The 20,899-nt window shown below is 34.0% G+C and overlaps 3 protein-coding genes across 3 annotated transcripts; all 3 read right to left on the reverse strand.

The window, feature by feature from the left end:
* Positions 1 to 240: 240 nt before the first annotated feature.
* On the reverse strand, positions 241 to 4,721 carry LOC124440553 (nascent polypeptide-associated complex subunit alpha-like). Its single transcript, XM_046990948.1, is given in 8 exon segments — positions 241 to 353; positions 646 to 696; positions 1,150 to 1,219; positions 2,248 to 2,340; positions 2,913 to 2,945; positions 3,331 to 3,476; positions 3,479 to 3,637; positions 4,676 to 4,721. Coding segments are annotated over 7 exon segments (570 nt in total). The 3' UTR covers positions 241 to 353; positions 646 to 673.
* Positions 4,722 to 6,061: 1,340 nt separating this feature from the next.
* Positions 6,062 to 11,749, reverse strand: LOC124439859 (solute carrier family 12 member 2-like). Its single transcript, XM_046990133.1, has 6 exons — positions 11,216 to 11,749; positions 9,559 to 9,817; positions 8,551 to 9,224; positions 7,860 to 8,351; positions 7,083 to 7,422; positions 6,062 to 6,968 (listed from the first exon to the last, which is right to left on the reverse strand). Exons 1-6 carry the CDS (start codon positions 11,501 to 11,503, stop codon positions 6,163 to 6,165), a joined length of 2,859 nt encoding a protein of 952 aa, XP_046846089.1. The 5' UTR covers positions 11,504 to 11,749; the 3' UTR covers positions 6,062 to 6,162.
* Positions 11,750 to 15,793: 4,044 nt separating this feature from the next.
* On the reverse strand, positions 15,794 to 20,122 carry LOC124439860 (solute carrier family 12 member 2-like). Its single transcript, XM_046990134.1, is given in 8 exon segments — positions 15,794 to 16,031; positions 16,390 to 16,693; positions 16,825 to 17,316; positions 17,471 to 17,751; positions 17,754 to 18,140; positions 18,432 to 18,699; positions 19,451 to 19,711; positions 19,792 to 20,122. Coding segments are annotated over 8 exon segments (2,256 nt in total). The 5' UTR covers positions 19,858 to 20,122; the 3' UTR covers positions 15,794 to 15,834.
* Between the last annotated feature and the right edge of the window lie 777 nt (positions 20,123 to 20,899).

Raw genomic sequence — 20,899 nt, forward strand, 5'->3', positions numbered from 1 at the left:
TATTTGGTGACAATTGAAATTAAACAGAGATGATTCTTAACAGGGTGTAGCCAGCGCTCAGTCTGTCATGCTTTGTAAGTTTTTGTGTTCAACCTTACTGCAAAAAATAGATTTCTAAACAAATGGATGACATTGCTCTGAAGTTTACATAGTAAAAACAATACTAGCAGAATTAGAAAAATTAGTGGAAGTAGATATTCCACAAAATAAAGCAGGCATACATTCAAACTTTCACTTTAATGAAAACAATAAAAGAATGGATGTAATAACCATAAATTTACATTTTTTAAACATTCTTTTGTGTAAAATAATTAACTTTAGCAAAAACATGATGGCCATCACATCGTCAGCTCCTAGAAAATATCCCAAACATTGTGAAGATCACAGACAGAAAATACTAAACTGGAACCATGGTTCTTATGTATTGGATCTATGGTTCTTATGTATTGGATCTATGGTTCTTATGTATTGGATCTATGGTTCTTATGTATTGGATCTATGGTTCTTATGTATTGGATCTATGATTCTTATGCACAGGATCTATGATTTTAATGTATGTGTTCGATCAATGGGTATGTCAGTACGTACATATTGGATCAATTTAGTTTACACCTTGCTCAAATTATAGTTATAATTTAAGCTTACCATGATTGCATTTACAATATCATTATTATTATTTTTCAATGCTTTCACAGCCTAAAGGACAAAAAAAACATTTTATTTTTTCAGGTGGAAAAATACAACATACACCAGAACTTGTGTATGCAATTTGCACACAAGAACTTGCAATCTGCACACAAAGGGGATCACCTCTTCTTTCAGACAGCTTTTACAAAGACCACTTGCAAATAGTGAAAAATGAATACAAGAAGGAAGTTGAAAACATGGCTGATACAACAAAAGGGAAAATATAGTTTGAAAGCTGGCATCTTTGTCAAAATGAAATTTTTATTTTGTAAATCCAAGAAAAATGTTATAAAAATATTGTGTAAATACTTCAGATGCAAAATTTTCATAATCTACTCTCAGGAAAAAAGACAAACAAATTTGATAAGATTTCTTTAATTTGTAATCATTTATCACTAGCAATTTTTTATGCTGGACAAAAAGGGGTGGTTGCATACACAGTTTCTGTGATAGATATCTTACCTTTGATCGAAACGCTTGCCTGTTGCATTACCAGTTCAATATCCTTTGTCTCTACACCAGTTTCATCAACCTAAGTAGTTAAAATTAATAAAATTATTAATCAGTTTTATGCATCGGACCAAATCAAAACTGACAGTGCACTTTGTAGTAATGATCATTAAATAATAAAAACTAATAATCAGTCACAAGACAATTGTGTTTATTATCTACAAATCAGCAGCAGACAGAACCCTTGCAGTTCCTGCAATTTCTTTGGCTGTGGAAGGTGGATTTTACATTATCTGACAATGGTCAGGATCTTATAGCTAAATAGTTTAGCTAAGGTTTGTTTTGTTGTCTTTTTCAGAGCAAAATTAATAAGCAAACTTCAGATTTTTTGGATGTAGCTAACATTAAATCTGACTGGAGAAACCAAGGAGACTGTTCTTTGGCAAAAAAACCCAACAAAAAACAACACAAACAATCAATAAATCATTCAAAGATTCAAGATAAAAAACGTTTACCTACCCTGGGTCTCAATTCTCAAATAACTTAATAAATAACATATATTTTAAGGCTTTAACAATAAGCCCTTAATAACCAAATAACCATCTTTACAGAGAAATAACGGACCAATGTTTTTTGTACAGACCGAGCCCATAGGGCAAGGTTTTTACAAGAAGACAAAGATCTGATATTTCTCAGTAAAGACCAGGAAAGCAAGGTTAGTAAAAGATTTATTATCTGGCATTATTTGACCTGAAACGAAGCTTGCTTTCTTTCTCATCCTTGCTATTTTTTACTGGGTGGCTTTTACTTTTCTAGTTTTCATGAATAAAAAATAAATTGTTTAAAATTGTATCATCTGGATAGTTAATCTGTTTTCCAAGTGTTTTTCTTTCAAATCACATTCGTAAATGATTTTTTGTTTCGTTTATTTTGCGTTTTGCTGTTTGCTTTACAAAGTTTGTTTACATGCAACTGTAAACAAACTTTGGACTTGATTACAAAAAATAATGGATGGGCAAAAAATTTTCTGAGCTAATCAAAGCATGCCATTTAGCCAGAAGTGACACTTGCCATATAATAATAAGAAATATTTAACACTATTCTCTATACCTCTTCATCATCACTTTCCCCCTGTTCTGCTGCTTCTTTTACTTCACTGATTTCTGACATCAGCTTTTCTGGTGCTTCAAATTTCTTTGCAGCCTAACCACAATATTCAAGAACACATTATAAAAAGAATTTCACCAGATAACCTATACTTGAACGATTTTCCTGAAAATTGTTGCTCCCATATCTCATAATCTTAAAACTCATAGGGCCACTTCTAGATCACAAAATCTGTCAAGAGAAATTGGTAACAGAATACATAGACAAACACATTTTACATGGAGGACAGAAGTATGTGAAACTAGATCTCACTCATTATATAATTTTTAATAACTGAGCACACACTACCACAAATACAGTACTGCTTAGAAGTAACTTAACACTGCGTTCGCATTCTATTTGCACTTCAAACGTGGCTTGAATGCCTCCTGAATGCATTCCAAGAAAATTTTGGGACATCTTCTGAACACACTCATTGTTGAAATAAACTCGGTATAATAGGGAAATTTCCATAACTAAACACTTGTGTAGATCGGATGCGCCAACAATGGGTTTTGATATGCTTTCCTCCTTAAGCCGAACACAATTGGAATGCAACTGGAGCGCTTTTCTGTAAACTTACTTTGAGCAGTACTGTAGTATTGAACTTGGCAAACTTTCAATTTTACCCTCATTTGTTCTGTTTGGGTTAGATCTTCAATCTAAATAATTAACAAAAAAATCACTGAAAATATTCATTGTATGATGATGTGCAACACTACATGTAATTTAATTTCTACATTCATTACAAACAATGATGTAGAAAATGTGAGATTGTTGTAAAAGTATCTCGACAAAATGAAAATCATGATGGGAAGAATATAAGTAGTCCAAGAAAACAACTTTTCAAAGGTTTTAAAAACTTACAATAATTATTCAAATGTCCCTCATTTCAGTATAGAAATAAAACAGTAACTATGGGTGGGGTGTTCAGTTTAAGAGATCAAAATTATCATTTAAATCCAAAAAAGGACAGCACACTGGTTGTGAGACAGTATAACACAGCCTTGTCTAGAGAAAATGAATTGAATGCAAATTACAAATTACCTTTGCTTCCCCAAAAACAATGTGAGTATCACCATTAGGACTTTTGTAAACATCTGGTTTGGCAATAACAAATAAAATATTCTTTGATTTTCTGATTGCAACACGAGTAACTCCAGTAACTGCTTTCAGTCCTAGTTTTTGTACAGCTTCTGAGCCTTCTTTTCACTTCGGCTTTGCTTTGCTTTACTCACAGTTTCCTCTTTTACACCAGCAGCAGCTGCCACCTCACTAACATTTTGGCTCACACCTTGAGCTTCTTCTAACTCGGGTATTTCATCATCACTATCAGTTTCAGTACCAGACCCAGCTGTTAAATATATGGATAATACAGGATTTTAAATGTCATCATTCATTACTACCATTACATTTATGGTTCTTCTTATGTACATATGGTGCTCTCATATCTCATAATCTCAAAATCATTAGGCCACTTTCCTCAAAATATGCACTTAAACTGGGGTTGGAGTACACATTACAACACAAATTTACAAAATGACAAATGACAAAGTTGAGTTTAAGTGCAAAATTTAAAGGACTTCCTTCAATTGCATGTTCAAATCATTGAGCACCTTCACTATTGGCCAATTACAAGAGTACAAACAATTGCCTTGCACACAATCCATTAAATGAAAGTGCAAGCAAGGCTTGAATGAAATATTTGCAATAAGATACTATACACACATTGGTTTTCGTGAATTATTTTGGATTTTAATGCAATTAAAATTAGCAGTCATAAAAATCACGGTTCTTTTGATCTTTATCCATCAAGGAATCATTAGTTGATTTAATAGTTTAAAGTAAAACTTTATAAAAGCTTTTGCACTTTAGATATATGAATCTCATGCTATTTCTGTCAGTCTCATAGTGAGTGTCAATAATAACATTGTCTTATACCAAATAGTAAAAATGAATATATTTGGCGAAGTTATGGAGAAGCCATTCTTGAACAAAGGAAACACTATGTACTGATGAAAAAAAGACACCTACAAGATATCTAATACACTTATAAGAGCAAAACTTTCGACCTTATAAGTCCATTAGATATCTAAAACAATGAATGTTTTGCCAAAGTTTTACATTCATGCCACAGCGACACCTGAGGGAGCAGAGAAGCCTTTCCCTAACCACCAGCACCACCCATAACTTTATAGACTATACAATTAAAAATTACAAACAAGTGAGACATGTAAACATCATGCTTCGGTCTCATTGAAACATCATGCAAGCCTATGAAGTGTCTAGATCGGTGAATTGATTTTGAAGTATTCACAAAATTTAAGCATGCCTATTAACGGTACATGTTTTCTTATACCAATCAGGCTTTTTTCATTTATTGAAGGGATACCTTCATTTTCTTCACCTGCAGCTTTTTCTACAGCAGGAGCAGTCATATTTCTTTCCGTTTGAAATAACTTCTTCAAGAAATATAAAATAAACACCACAGATCGATAGAGATTGGCAACAAGAAACCACAAGTCCTTATAAGTGTGATGGACGAACCTGGCTTTCTCACAATCAAATTTCGTAGTTCCATATAAAAAGCGATAAAATTCCTCAAATTTCCATTAAATTCCTTAAATTGATAAATTTACGACAAGCGTGGTCATGTTGCCACAAAAGCAGGTACGGCGCCAAAGGGAGGGCGTTGGTCCCCACTTTTCTCCAAGATAAAGTTTTTGCTAACATTCATTACTTTAGCCTAACACTTGAGGCAAAATAAGACGCAAGAAATTTAGTAATTTTAAGTCGTGGCCCCTCAGGTGCAAATTTTTGGCGCCGTTCCTGAAAAGTGTCTGTTTCTCTTTTCTTTGCTGTTTTTCAGTTTTTAACCTTTTATCATATTTATGTGCACAAAGCCACAAAAAATTCAACATAATTTATGTTATTTTGATGATGCTTTTATTCGTTTAAAGTAAACTAATTCAATGATGCAAAGAATCACATGATTTCATGATCTTATCATCAAAGAGCAATAAAGCTAGAAAAAAAAGGTTTGGATTTCTTATATCCTATTTATATGTTTTGAGTAAGGGTGTTTAGGTCTATGGGCGGGGAATTGTGTCAGTCGGCTTAGTTTGATTTCATTTGATACATTTTTTATTATTTGCTGCTTAAGTTAAGAAAATCATTTGTATTTAGACGAAACGGCTCATTTTAATTCAGTGTTACGTAAAGCAATCTTTAATTACAGTGTTACGTAAAGCATCCGGTCATTTACCTGAGCATCTGCACTGAATCTCACGATAAAAGTAAAACATTATTTCAAACATAAAGAGTTGTTCGTATTTATTTGGATCTGTTTATCCCAAAAGTCTAATAATTCTTATTGACTACGTATTTGTTGATTTTAAAGATTTTCATACTCGATAAGTTGATACTTCATAAACTGTAGAGTTTGTGATTTTAAATAAATCTGAAATATATTAATTACATTTTCTATGTCTGAGCCACATATTCAAACGTGCAACTTTTTCTTGATAAGTTTAAAGTTTTCTTAATTAATCTTCAATTTTTACTTGTACATTACAAAAATTACATGAATAAAGCACGTGACCAATATTCCTTAGGAAAAACATGAACGGACCAATAGATCTGCAGCATCGTTTCCAGGACTTCCTGTTATGAGAGCGATGCCAACTGGACCTGCTTTGACGCAAGATTGCCAAAATAATGTGCTCTATTTTTCCTGTTATCCTAATTAATTTCGATCCACAACACTGCTTCATAATAATAATCTTAACAAAATTTTATAATTTTCGTTTGTGTAGTAAACCAATAAATCTTTATAATTTTGACTCTTAATATGAATTTTTTGGTCACTGATTATACAGTTTATGTATAAAAAGTGAGAACATTGGTGTGATTTCCACGTATCAGCAAGATAGAAGGTAAATCTTTCGTCATCATCTCTAACCAGCTCATGTACAACGTGGGCTCAATTTTTTCACTTGGTACAGGCAACGTCATCACGATCAAAGTTGCATCTTTGCTATGTTCCATTAATAACTCGCCAAGCTTTATGTAACGTAAGCTTTTCTTCTTGTGTTCCCCATCCAAAGAATGTCCAGCAAGTTCTTCAAATTCAGTAATGCTAGATCCTTGTGGTTTTTCTGATATTCCATCAAACTCTATCACTGATGACACATCAATGCGAAACTTCTTTAACAAATTAACCATACGAATCTTAGCAACGGAAATTTCCCCTTCTTTTTGATGAGATTTTGGTGTGAAAACACGTAACTTACATTTCTTCCACAACCGATTAAGACTTAACAAGTATGGAATAAGAAGGGTAAGTCCTCCATCATCAAATAACCACCATACATCAATGGTTCCTTCACGTTTTTCCTTCTCGTATTGTCTAACTTCCGTGTCATCAAAACGCGATCGAAATATAGCAACTCCAAATTGCAGATCAAAGGCATTTTGTATTATTTTCACATAATTTTCGGTTGTTTTTGTTTCATGAAATGTTTTCCCAAGTTCCTTATCCAGGTCGTCCTCCAACATTTTTTTGCTTTCTTTATCCATCATAGGTTTCCAGTTTTTTTTAAAACCCATAAATACAGTGTTTGGTTTCATTTTACCCAGTCCTGTGCATTGTAGTAAACTCTCCACACCAACAGGAAACTCTTGGGCTTGAAACAAAATGAGGCCAATTTAATTTTCAATATAAAACTTTAAAATCCTTGCATTGTCATTACATTTAACGAGAGAAGTTACACAACATAAAACATAAAGAAATAGCTCACCTTTACAAACACAGTGAAAAGCTTTAATCTTATTTTCACGTAGCCAACTCATTGCTGCTGCCTTTTTCTCTCGTCTAATTTTTTCTTGCTTTTCCTCATCTTCATTTTCATTGAAAATTAAAGATGAAACTTCACCACATATCATCAAACCGTTATTTTTAGTGACGTTTGATACCAAGTGAACAAGCTCTTGATGTTGGTTATCTAATTCCTGTAATCTACAAAGCACAAGACATTGGGGCCGAAAATTCTTCACGTGATCATCAATTTCGTTGTACTGGTAACTCATAGAAAGTATAGTACGATAGGTGACCGCTTGAGCTGAGGAGCCCCAGTTTACCTAATGGTAAAAATAAAAGTCTTAAATTATGTAGGATCGTAACATGACACAAGTGGTATCGTCTTAATTTATCAACTAAGTAACGGTCCGATGTAAATAAGGCTGCATAAAATATTACAATAAATAGTTTTTTCATTTGGGACTACGGACTTGTTAAGATGTTAGGACATTGGCTGGTAAATCTTCTCCAATCCAATACGTGGAAATCTCTTGGCAATCAATCATTTATACAAGAAAGAATACACCAAATAATTAAAAAAGATTTGAGTTTTGGCAACAAGTCTATATGGAGTATGCTTTTTTCATAGTTTTTTTTTAAATTGTACGGTGGAATTGATTATCAACACAGAATGTTTTGTATCCAAAAAGAAAAAATAATTATTGTCATACATATGCTCAATACGTATGAAGCAAAAGATAATATAATGTAGTTTTACCTCTGGTTTTGAATACGATACGTATTTATATAAAGCCCCGATAGTGACAATTGTTATGAGAGCAGCCCACCATTGAATGAGGAACATAATGCCTATACATAAAAGGGCTCCAAACAAAGAAACCCATTTGTTATAATATTTAAACGATGGACGCCAACCGGGAGATCGACCAAGTGACGCTGCAAACACGGCGTAGTTGATAAGGGCGTAGGACATCAAGAAGAAGTTTGAAATGATAGGCGCAATAACATTGAGTTCAGCAATGGCGATAAATGCAGCTGCAATAAAGAAGACAAGAATATATGCTCGCCGTGGTTCGTTGTTAGGTCCACTACCTTCCGCAAAATACTTGATGTAAGGAAATATCTCGTCGTTACAAACAGCTTGAAAAACTTTTGGTGCTCCAACTAAACTTGCAAGTGCAGAAGATAAAGTTGCTGCAAAAATACCAACGATTACCAATGGCGCCCAGATGGAGATTTTCTGCATTACCTAAGATGTAAAAAGCAACGTTATAAACAAAGTGAAAGATTTGACAATAAGGTTTTTGATTTGTGATAGACATTTAAGAGGATTATTTCCATGGGTGAAGTTAAGGAAATATGACAAATAAAAAAAATAAAATCTTAGTTATATCAATCCTGATATCCCAGTAACGACATTAACTGAATACATCCAAAGTGTACATTACCTGAAAATCGTTATTTAGTCCATACTTGCATTCCATCATGGAACATGTCATTGTGTCGTTAATAATTCCTGTAGCATCCCGCAATGCACAAGATCCTGACATGATCCCTAAGAGTACATAAACTACCGCAGTTAGACCAATCGCAAGAAACGTTCCTTTAGGAATGGCTTTTTGAGCATCTCTCAAATCTCCAGAAATATTTACACCCGCTAAGATTCCGGTGGCTGCTGGAAAAAATACAGCAAACACAGAGACAAAATTTTCGCTGCCTGTATAGGAAGGAGAGAAGTTTTCACTAAATGCTGAGGAACTGGGACCAACGAAACCTTTAGACTTAGCATCATCATTCAAAGGACCAACAGCAAATCCAACTACCACGCTAAGCATTGCAATTAGAAGTAAAACAAGCAAAGCTAGTTGAGCCTTAAGAACCCAACCAAGACCAATCAATGTAAGACCAAGTAGTAGTACAACTGTTCCAAGACCAATGATTCTGGTGTCATTTATCAAATCAATCATGAGGGAATCATTTTCCTCCATTAAATACGTGACAGTTTCAGCAAAACCAACAACATACATAGCCACGGCAACTGCATTAGCCAATGAAAATATTAAACCAATGGAACCACCAAACTCAGGTCCCAAACTTCGTGAGATGAGATAGTATGCACCACCTATTTTGAAATAAATAAGACAGCAATGCAATGACAACAGAAATAACAAAGAAATCAATTAATCAATCACAAAGTATGCACAAGTACTTTTCTACTAGATTTCAATAGAAAAAAATGCCTTTGTTATGACTGAATATTACATTCTATGTTTTATTGATTATTCAATTTCTGAGAATGTTAGGTTCATAGTATTTTATATTGAACTCAAAATTATCATATGAAAGTATTTAGCTTAAATATCTCTAAAGTAGAAATTAACAGATTGCAACAACCAACTTAACATGTACATACTATTTGTTTAACAATCTTGTCAAGAAATCTTCACAAAACTTACCTCCTTTGATCTGTCCATTGGTGCATATAGCTGACATTGACGTGGAAGTCAATATAGTAACAAATGCTGATAGTAATATTATTACAGTTGCAAATCCTATTCCTGCCTGTCCCACAACCCAAGTTAAACGTAGAAATAACATAACACCCCAAATGTTAAGTAAACATGGCACAAGAACACCTTTAATCCAACCAAATTTTGCTTGGATAGGTCTGTCGTTAGTTTGAGTTTGTGCAGATTCATCACCAGGGACTTTTGACTACAAAGAAGAATCATAACTAATATTAAATATAGTTCTTCAACTAGTGCTCTAGTAGTTTGACAATTTACATAGAACCATATATATGATTAATATTCTAAATACTATATCCTCAAGAGAGTATTTTGACTGAATCCATATAAAGGCTCTTGAATGTATGTCATCCAGGTTAGTACAGTCCAGTGAAAAAAAATATTGTTACATGTTTGTAAATGTAGATCATCCAGGTTGGAAGATCATCCTGAGAAAGACTGTTTTGGTTGTTGTTGACTGACGTTTCGACAACCGTCAGTCGGTAGTCATCTTCAGAGTCAAATGAGAAGTAAACGTCAGGTTAGCCGTATTTGTTATCTGATTCTTATGTCATTGTATTGTGTGTACAGGAAATGTGTATTGTCATTGTGAATTAGTGTGAAGTGAAATATTTTTAGTTGTGAAGTGTGATTTAGGTGTGATATTTTTAGTTGTAATGCGTGGGTGTCAATTGTGCATTGTCACTGTGAATTAGTGTGAAGTGTAATATTTTTAGTTGATCGTTTGTTTGTATTGTGAATAAGTCGTTTGTAAGGTGTGGGTAATTGCTGTGATCTGTTCAGGGGGGTTTGTTCCAAGTTGGTATACCAACTTTCTAATGTAAGCCATTGTCTATAGTCAGTACTGTAAGTAATGCATTTTGCCAAGTCCCAGTCAATGTTGTGCTTTGTGATTCGGTGATGTTCGGCAATGTGATTAGTTTTGTCTTGTTGTAGGAACATCAAAAGTTGTTGGAACATCAGTCAACACCTTGACCAAAAATTCCTTCTCAAAAGTCATGACTATACAAACCTATGCTCTCTACATCTATACACATGTAACAATATTCCTGGTTTCAAACCATTCACGTTAAATCACATATGCTATATATATATATAATGTATTTACCATATATATAATGTATATATTTAATATATATATAATGTATATATATATAATGTATAATTTAGAAAAGTGGTTATCTTCTTGAAATGGAGCAATGCTTATTGAAATACTAATGTATAAATAAAAACAATTGATATACTGAAAACTACACCATTCTATAACTCTATTTCTTTTAGTGTATACAAGGCAGAAAATTTCGTGTGTTTAATGTTACTTCGTATATTCTACAAGCATTAAAAATGTACAGCTATAGTCCAGTATGCATGAAGTGATATAGGCAGAGCTAAATATCGTACGTTTGAATCAACAAAGAACTTTTTTATTAATCTTAAGTTTTAGAGAAATATAGCAATTAAATATTATTTATAACATGCAAACACAATGCCGGACTATTATTTCAATGCTTTTGTCAAACTTTTTTTTTAATTCTTTCAATTACGCAATGTGGTACAATAGAACTAAATATAAGGCAATACAAACCTCATTTTCTGGAGGGTTGTTAGAGTCGAAACCTTTCCTAAGTTCATATAAAGTTGGTCTAGCCTTTGCTTTAGGTTTCCCTTCTGAATGGGAATTCTCATTGCGATAAAATACTGTCATAGGAATAGCCTCATGAGTCTGATATCCAATAGTATTTTCCGCCGTGTTATGATGATTTCCATTATCCACTCCGTTCAACAGTTTTTCTTTTTCGTTAAGTTCATCTAGTGAAGAAACAGCAGTAACATCAAATCGTTTATTGCTTGATTGGTTCGATTCTTCTGCCATATTTATTTAGCGATAATCCACAGAGCCCTCTGATAATCCACACTGCAAATTTACATTTCATTGCACTTTCAGACTTTATAAGTAATCTTAAAATATAGGTACGCATCGCGTGCGTACACAAATATATCAACAAATTTGCATATGTAATTACTCAAATATACATGACGTATACAAAAAGCGGGGACTGATTTTGATGGAGGGGCAGTGGGTGTTAACTCCCGAAAATTCTTTAGCATCACCCCAAGAAAAACCCATAACTGGTGTTACGTACTGCGGCAATTAATATAAAAGTATTAGAGGCTATGAAATTGTACAACTAGACTAAGCAAAGGTAAAACTTCTCATTTCAAAGACAATGACATACTACATATTTTATACTACAGCCATTTGCAATTGACTTCTACCATGCGTGTTTATATTGAAACATTAAAATTTAAATATATTACTAAACGCGCATTCGCTTTCAAAATAACATAAAATTTCTTTAAATAAACAAGCTAATAACACTTTCTCACTCATATGTAAGCCTAAAAATCCACAACAGCCCGACGCCCTTGCAACTTAAGCTATGACAATGATGCACCCCCTTGTAAAATATGCTTCCATCCTGTCCAATGAGCATTGATCCGCCCCTGAAAAAAGACTTTAGAAGTTAATCAATTGTAATGCTTAATTCATCAATTCATTAATCTATTTCAATGTCTTATCATACTGAAGCATTTTGTGTATGTTTGGCTGTTAGTAGTTTTGCCACATTCCCAGATCTGAAGAAGAGAAATTTCTATACTTGTTACAAATAAAAGTAATACATGCACGTAGCAAAGCTGATAATATTTTATGCAACCGTTGGCTTTGCATAGTGATAGGCAGTTAAACTATGAAAATAGGTAAATTTCTAAAAGTCTTCTTTTTTGATACACTCTGTAATTTTGTATGTTAAGTCGTTTTCATAGGATAAATTGTGGAGTTCTGCAAGCCAAAAAACCTAAAAAATTATTAACTTTTTCCAAAATGTATTCCTCCGTGGTTTTCGAAAGCATTGGTATCAATAAGATAGATTGCATAATGGCAAAGCCTCATAGTTTTATTAGTCATAGAAGCTTTATCTTCAACGTTGTATTATTGTCGATTTCAGTTAACTTTTCAAATGGCGGTTGCCATGTTACTTTCTAATGTTGCCAACTATATTTCCAAATATGGAATATTCGATATAAACTTGTCAACTTGAGTTGACAAGTTGTGTACTTGAGTACTGAAGTTGTGAACTAAAGTTGCGAAGTACTGGCAAACGCGAAAGGTCTTTGTACCCTGTAGACATTTGGCAATGAATCCGTTCAGTAAGCAAGGAAAAGCTTTACCAATAGAAGTAAGAAATGAAATACTTGAAAGGTGGTTAAATAACCAGCGTTTGACAAACATTTTGAAACAACTAAATCTACCGTATAAGGCTATATCAAATATAATAGATCTATGGGTAGACACTGGTTCTACTGCACCTCGCTAGGGCGAACGTGATGTTCGAGCCACGCGTACAGATGACGTTATTGCATACGCTGAATATCTAAAAATTAATAAACCATCTATTTACGCAAAAGAGATTCAGCAACACCTAGAAAATATCAAAGTTTGCCTTCCAGCAAACATACCTAGCAGGTCATCCATTAGTAGAATTTTGAATAAAGATCTTGGTTACTCTTACAAGGTAATAAGTCAAATTCCTCGAGAGACAGAACGGCCGGACGTTATGGAGAAGTTAGAAGCTTACGTAGCAAATATTTCATTGATTGATTGCAACCGTAGGCATTTCTTTGATGAGTCGTCTGTAGTTGTTACGAGTGGCAACAGACGTTGAGGGCACAGTATGCAGGGTACTTCTGCATTTAAAATCCAACGATACTCTTCTAGTGCCACATTTACTGTAATTTTTTTACTTAATGTAAACGGCGTATCGCATTATAACACTCTTAGAGGGCCGTCAAACGAATTAGAATTGCTAAAGCTTTTCCTTGCTTACTGAACGGATTCATTGCCAAATATCTACAGGGTACAAAGACCTTTCGCGTTTGCTAGTACTTCGCAACTTTAGTTACAACTTCAGTACTCAAGTACACAACTTGTCAACTCAAGTTGACAAGTTCATATCGAATATTCCATATTTGGAAATGTAGTTGGCAACATTAGAAAGTAACTTGGCAACAGCCATTTGAAAAGTTACCTGAAATCGACAATAAACAGTAATTGTTATGTAAAAACAGTAAGTTAGAGTAAAAGTGTACAGCATGTATCATGGATGTATTATGTGTGAAGCTTTACTCAAACTAAACTGCTAAGAATTAATGATTCTCTTGAGAAGCTTGAGAAGCTTGACGCATAAACCTATAAATACTTGAGTTCTATTTTATGCATGTCCCCGAACAAAAGTAAATTTTTATCTTTTTTATTTAAATTACTAAAGATTGTATTTTAAAAATAGTTTGAATTTACTACTACGTGATGTAAACAGAGGAATACTTTAGCCAAGCAATGTGAGAATGTTCTATTTTTTTCCCCTTCACGTACAGCTCCACATCAAGGTTTATTGTGCTCGGAATATAAACTTTATCGATACAACAGAACGAACGCATGTTCATAAAAAACTATTGAAACTGGCTTTTATACATAGGATTTTAATTGCAATCAACAATGGAATTCTTTCACTAAAAAGAAAGAGGCTTCATCATCAATATTTATTAGACTATACGCAAATTAATAATGATTCAGAATGCATATCACTTGGAAGGAGTCGTTGACATGATATATGACCTTATTCCAAAAACAGCTTTCGTTCAAACTTTATATTTTCATCATCATTTTATCATCATCAATTTTTAGTACAACCGTTGAGCACAAAATATTCATATTAACGATTATAACGTAAATAAAAGTTAGAAATGATCGATTGACTTAAAGTTGTGCGTAGTTGCCAAGTTCACAATATACAATATGTTCATCTCTTTCATGAATTTAATATTTCGATAATTTTCTTGCATGCCATTCGAATATCCAAACTATTAACTATGTTGTAATTTTGACGAGTGCTCATAGATTGGCCACTGCTGTCAACGGGCATTACAAATAAGCACGTCAAATATTACTACGTTCGTTTTCAACATTTGGCAGCATTCAAAAAGTTTTTGTTGAGTAAATAGCTATCTTATAGGTCTCTTCATACTTGTAACGTATAATACCATTGCTGATACTTATGGTGGTTCTAATGTAAGTTAAAAATCATATACGACATTTCGGGTAATTGACTAAACCGTTTATCTTACTATCAATGGTAATATCCTTTAAAAAATAAAACATCAAACTAAAACTATGCAACGTTGATCCACAGTAAAGCCCAGCCAAATAATCATCTAAAGAAATCAACTGGGCAAAAAACTCTCTTCTATCCAAATAATCGCTTGCTTCCTATAATGGGTATAATCGCTTGGCTCGTGCCTTTTCGTTGAGAGGCAGCTGAGAAAATTGAAATTATTAGATAGAAAGCGAGCTTCAATTTCCAAACATGATGCAGCTCCTGATTCAATTCTGCTTCTTGCGATCAATGTTTTAATGCTAGGAATAAACGATAACTCATCTTTAAAGTTTCAACCAAAATTTTAATACCATCGGAAATATCCAGTGCATAAAAATCTTAAAGGTAGAATACACATTTACTATTCTACGAATTAGAAAAGTTCAAAACAGAAATTGTTCACAATCTATGTATAAAAAGTGAGAACATTGGTGTGATTTCCACGTATCAACAAGATAGGAGGTAGATCTTTCGTCATCATCTCTAACCAGCTCATGTACAACGTGGGCTCAATTGTTTCACTTGGAACAGGCAACGTCATCACGATCAAAGTTGCATCTTTGCTAAGTATTTTCATCAACTCTCCAAGTCTAGTAAAACGATAAGAATACTTCTTCTGTTCTCCATCTGCGGAATGACCTGCCAGGTCCTTGAAGGCTTTCATATTTTCATCGCTAGGTTTGTCGTAGATCCCCTTGAATTCTTCAACGCAAGATACATCAATACGAAACATTTTTAGAAGATTCACCATGCGAATTTTACTAGAACTGATCGATGATTCTTTGCTGTTGCCTCTGGAGTAAATACACGTAGTTTACAACGTTTCCAAAATCGGGAGTGACTTAACAAGTATGGAATAAGAAGTGTAAGTCCTCCATCATCAAATAACCACCATACATCAATCGTTCCTTCACGTTGTTCGTTCAATATACGCATTCCTTTCATTTCTTTATCGAAGTTTGTACGAAGAATGGCTACACCGAAATTATGATCAAAAGCGTCTTGGATAATATTCACATAATTTTTTGTTGTTTTGTTTCTTCCATTGTGATTTTGCATCATTTGACGTTTCCTCAACAATTGATTCTCGCCAATTTGTCTTGTAGCCCAAAAACAAAGTGTTGGGTCTCATTTTCCCAAGGCCTGTGCACTCCATAAGACATTTCACACCTTGACGAAGGTTGCATGCTGAGAAAATTGAAAGCATTTTCATATAAAATGTATTTTTACAACCACAAATATTGCAAAATAACTTTAAATTGATAATATTAACATAAAATACAAAAAGATAAAAAGATATTAAGCCGTAAGTGAAAAAACAGTCATAAAAATTCATCACAATCAAAAAAGATACTGGCGATTCAACTGATGTAAAAAAATGGCAAAAATTTAAATACAAAACAAATCACCATTGAAAGGCCAATATGCAGTTCTTTAATGAGAAAGTAGAAAAAAACTGACATACGTCAGTGATGCAAATGTGTAATGTGGAAGTCAAAACAACAGAGTTACGCGATCATTTCTCACATTCCGAATTAGAACATACCTGTAGCAATAGTATGAAATGATTTGATCTTATTATGTGTGAGCCAAGCATTAACATTCTCATAATCAATATGATGTTTACTAATGGTGCTTTCATCTTTAACTTGACCACAAATCATCAAGCCTATGTTCTTAGTGAAATGGGACACCAAATATAACATATCACTTTGATCATCTAAGGAATCCATGAGGACGAGGCACTGAGGGCGAAAGTTTTTCACGTGATCAGCTACAGCATTAAATTGATAGCTCATTGCCAATATCGTTCTGTAGGTAACTGCCTGAGTAGAGGAGCCCCAATTTACCTGAAAACAACAAAAACAGCATCATAAATACTTAACGATAAAAACAGTATTGGTGTCTTTTCTTTTGAGAACACCAAAGACTTTGAGATGAGCTGGAAAAAATCAGGTATGGGCTGTTTGTGTATTTATACCTGTGGTTTTGAATACGATACGTATTTATATAAAGCCCCAATAATGACAATTGTTATGAGAGCAGCCCACCATTGAATGAGGAACATAATGCCTATACATAAAAGGGCTCCAAACAAAGAAACCCATTTGTTATAATATTTAAACGATGGACGCCAACCGGGAGATCGACCAAGTGACGCTGCAAACACGGCGTAGTTGATAAGGGCGTAGGACATCAAGAAGAAGTTTGAAATGATAGGCGCAATAACATTGAGTTCAGCAATGGCGATAAATGCAGCTGCAATAAAGAAGACGAGAATATATGCTCGTCGTGGTTCGTTGTTAGGTCCACTACCTTTCGCAAAATACTTGATGTAAGGAAATATCTCGTCTTTACAAACAGCTTGAAAAACTTTTGGTGCTCCAACTAAACTTGCAAGTGCAGAAGATAAAGTTGCTGCAAAAATACCAACGATTACCAATGGCGCCCAGATGGAGATTTTCTGCATTACCTAAGAATATAAGGGGAAATATTTGGTTTCTCAGATTTTTGGCAAAAACATCAAGAATTAGAAAATTCGTGGATAAGCATTTCTTATGCAATATAAATTGTTAAAAGTCATGCCCCAGCATCGGTTTTGTTCAAAATGGTTAAATCACACGTACCTGATAGTCATTATTCAAACCATATTTGCATTCAGTAATAGCGCAAGTCATCGTATCGTTAACAAATCCTGTCGCATCCCGCAAAGTACATGACCCTGCCAATATTCCCAAAAGCACATAAGCAATTCCGGTAATTCCAATCGCAAGAAATGTTCCTTTAGGAATGGCTTTTTGAGCATCTCTCAAATCTCCAGAAATATTTACACCCGCTAAGATTCCGGTGGCTGCTGGGAAAACACAGCAAATACCGAAAAGAAATTCTCCGCTCGTGTAACCAGAAAGAGATTTTCACGAAGCAATGACGAACTACGACCAACGAAACCCTTAGACTTGATATCAGTGGTGAGAGGACCAGCAAAAAATCCAACTACCACGCTAAGCATTGCAATTAGAAGTAAAACAAGCAAAGCTAGTTGAGCCTTAAGAACCCAACCAAGACCAATCAATGTAAGACCAAGTAGTAGTACAACTGTTCCAAGACCAATGATTCTGGTGTCATTTATCAAATCAATCATGAGGGAATCATTTTCCTGCATTAAATAAGAGACAGTTTCAGCAAAACCAACAACATACATTGCCACGGCAACTGCATTAGCTAATGAAAATATTAAACCAATGGAACCACCAAACTCAGGTCCCAAACTTCGTGAGATGAGATAGTATGCACCACCTATGATGAAAAAGTGAAAAATAGTTACTTTCTAGAAAATAACACGGATAAGAAAAAGGGGATTATTGTACAAAACGAGGAAAAATTTCAGTGTTGGTAATTTAATGGATTGTGGTCTAAATTAAATATTTCTATGAGAAAGAACCCAAGATTTTAGAAATTTGCTAAAACGAAGTAGATCACGGTGAATTTTGAGTTAAAATAGTTAATTTATTTTAATCAGCAAATTTATACATTACAGCGAAGAATATATAAGCCAGACTTTGTATAAATTATCACAGCTTTTAATACCTCCTTTGATCTGTCCATTAGTACAAATAGCTGACATAGATATGGATGTCAATGTCGTGACAAAAGCTGAAAGCAGAATTATAACTGTAGAAAATGCTACGCCTGCTTGGCCGACTACCCAGGTTAAACGAAGAAAGAGCATAACACCCCAGATATTCAACAAACATGGCACGAGCACGCCTTTTATCCATCCAAATTTTGTGGCTGGTTTTGTTGATTTGCAGTCTATTTTTCCAACTTCGATATCTTCACTTGGAAATTCTTCGGTCTTAAAATAATTTATCGATTAAAAATTCATTACTTTGTAGTTACGTTAAAACATAATGAACTGTAATACTGGTTACATTTCATATAAACACAATATAAATTCTTTCGGCAAACTTATGTCATCCTCAGTAGATACATTGTCAGTGAGTAATGAGTTAGTCATCTTTTTATATTTTATTGGTATATGATACGTTTTTGGTATACTTTAGCTATTCAGTGCGTGACTAGTCAAAGGTTGGCCAGTCGCTATCATTTGCAAAGTTTTGGATAGCACAAGAGCATGACGGTCAGTACCGTGACACGCCTTTTTTATAAGTAGGATACACATTATGCCGAGGGAAGACAATTTAGATCCACAAATATTCAAAGTTACTTCACCCAGATCACAAGACTCGCTCAATATCATTTCTACACAAACTCAAACTAGCTTTACTTTTCTTGTTCATATAAATTCTCTAGAAATTTTACCAAGCTGCACGGAATTTAGACTCTTCTAGGCTGTCGTGCGATTAGGCCCTAGGTAATTAAGTTTGAACGTTGTCGCTGATTTTATTTTCAAATAATCATTGGTAAATTCCGTTGTTAAAATATACTTTATGGAGCTGCCAACGATAACAGTTACCATGCCTGATAAATGCATGAAATATGAAAAAAAAAACACAGGAAACAAAAAAGTGGAACAGTTGCATCATGTGCGGGCATTCATTGTTAACGGTAATGCGCAAAACAACGAACTTAAAAACCTTACATACTTTACTTTGCGAATCATTATCCGTGTCACCATTCGTTTCAAAGTTCTTTCTCAACTGATCGAGTGTTGGTCGAGATTTAATGGAGTTTTTACCACCGGGAAAATGGCGTTTCGAAGAATCGTTTCGGTAAAAAAATGTCATTGGAATAGCTTCATGGGTGCCATTATCCTCAACAATATCGTCACCTATGCTAGGGGCAATGGATGACTGTGTAATATTGTTTCCGATTTTTCCTTGAAACGTTTCGTTTTTAGGTAAAACCTGAAATATTTAGATGCAGTCACTTACAAAAAATTCCTGTTGAAATGAAATGGGACATTTCTGAGTTTTTTTTGTTTTACCTGTGAAACATTAAATCTTTGATTCGGTAAACTTTCGCCTTCAAGATTTATTGCTAAATTATCCATTTCAGCTGAAATAATGAAAAATGAACAAATAAATGGTTATCAATTTCCATCGTTTTTCAATATTTAAGATCAGTTAGTAAATTACCTGTAATCTAGCTTTTGATAGTGAATTTTTTGCCTTCAAATCAAAACGTAGCGACAATTTATTGAAGTGCTCGACTTGCTAGCAAAAAAAAAACGTTAAGAAATTATTTGGCTGAAGTCCAAAAACATATTTTCAACGGAGTGGTGGTAGCCATGTAACATAAAAATTACCATTGAAACTTTACTTACCTTGAATAAGATGTTCTACGACAAATACTTGCGACAATAGAGAGAAAATATACCAAACCGATTTCAGACTTTTCATTGAATATTATATCGTGGTATTAGATGATGTATACAATATTAAAATTAGGTATTTTGAAAACACAGCGATATTAAGCAACAACATGCTTTACTGCACGATTATGAAGTTACATAGTATATACACGTACAACTAATGCATATAGTCAGCAACTCTAAAAATTCAAAGCCAACCAAAGTAAAACATATTTCGGGTTTTGATTAAAATTGGTTATCTGGCTGGTCGCAACAATATGTTTACCTGTGAAAGCTTCTTTTCAAGAAGAGCTTTGATATCCGCCAAACCAAATAATAAATCGATAACTTGTAAAACGAACTCAATACAAATTCAATAAATTTCCTAAACACCAGCAAGCGTCTCAAATTCAAAACGAAAAAATGTAGCAGACAAAACCTAACAATCAATACACATAGCTGATATAACTAAGATTTTATACCGACTGACTTAGTAACCTGCGTGCTGACGTGCAGTAGTTATTACATAGATGGACACGCAAGCTTTCAATATGCCTTCAATATAAAAGAGGCGGTCAAACGACTATCTTAATCGCACTCGCGTCTGAACTTTGCTGATCAACACAAAATCATGGCCTCATGGCCATTCGTTCTTCATATGAATTACAGAACGAAGGCAAAAGCAATTGGATCAGAGAAACGCACACGTTAAGCTATATATTACCTACTAAAATACGTTCAA

The sequence above is a fragment of the Xenia sp. Carnegie-2017 genome, unplaced genomic scaffold (genome assembly GCF_021976095.1).
Source record: "Xenia sp. Carnegie-2017 unplaced genomic scaffold, XeniaSp_v1 HiC_scaffold_2, whole genome shotgun sequence".
Taxonomy (NCBI): Eukaryota; Metazoa; Cnidaria; class Anthozoa; order Malacalcyonacea; family Xeniidae; genus Xenia; species Xenia sp. Carnegie-2017.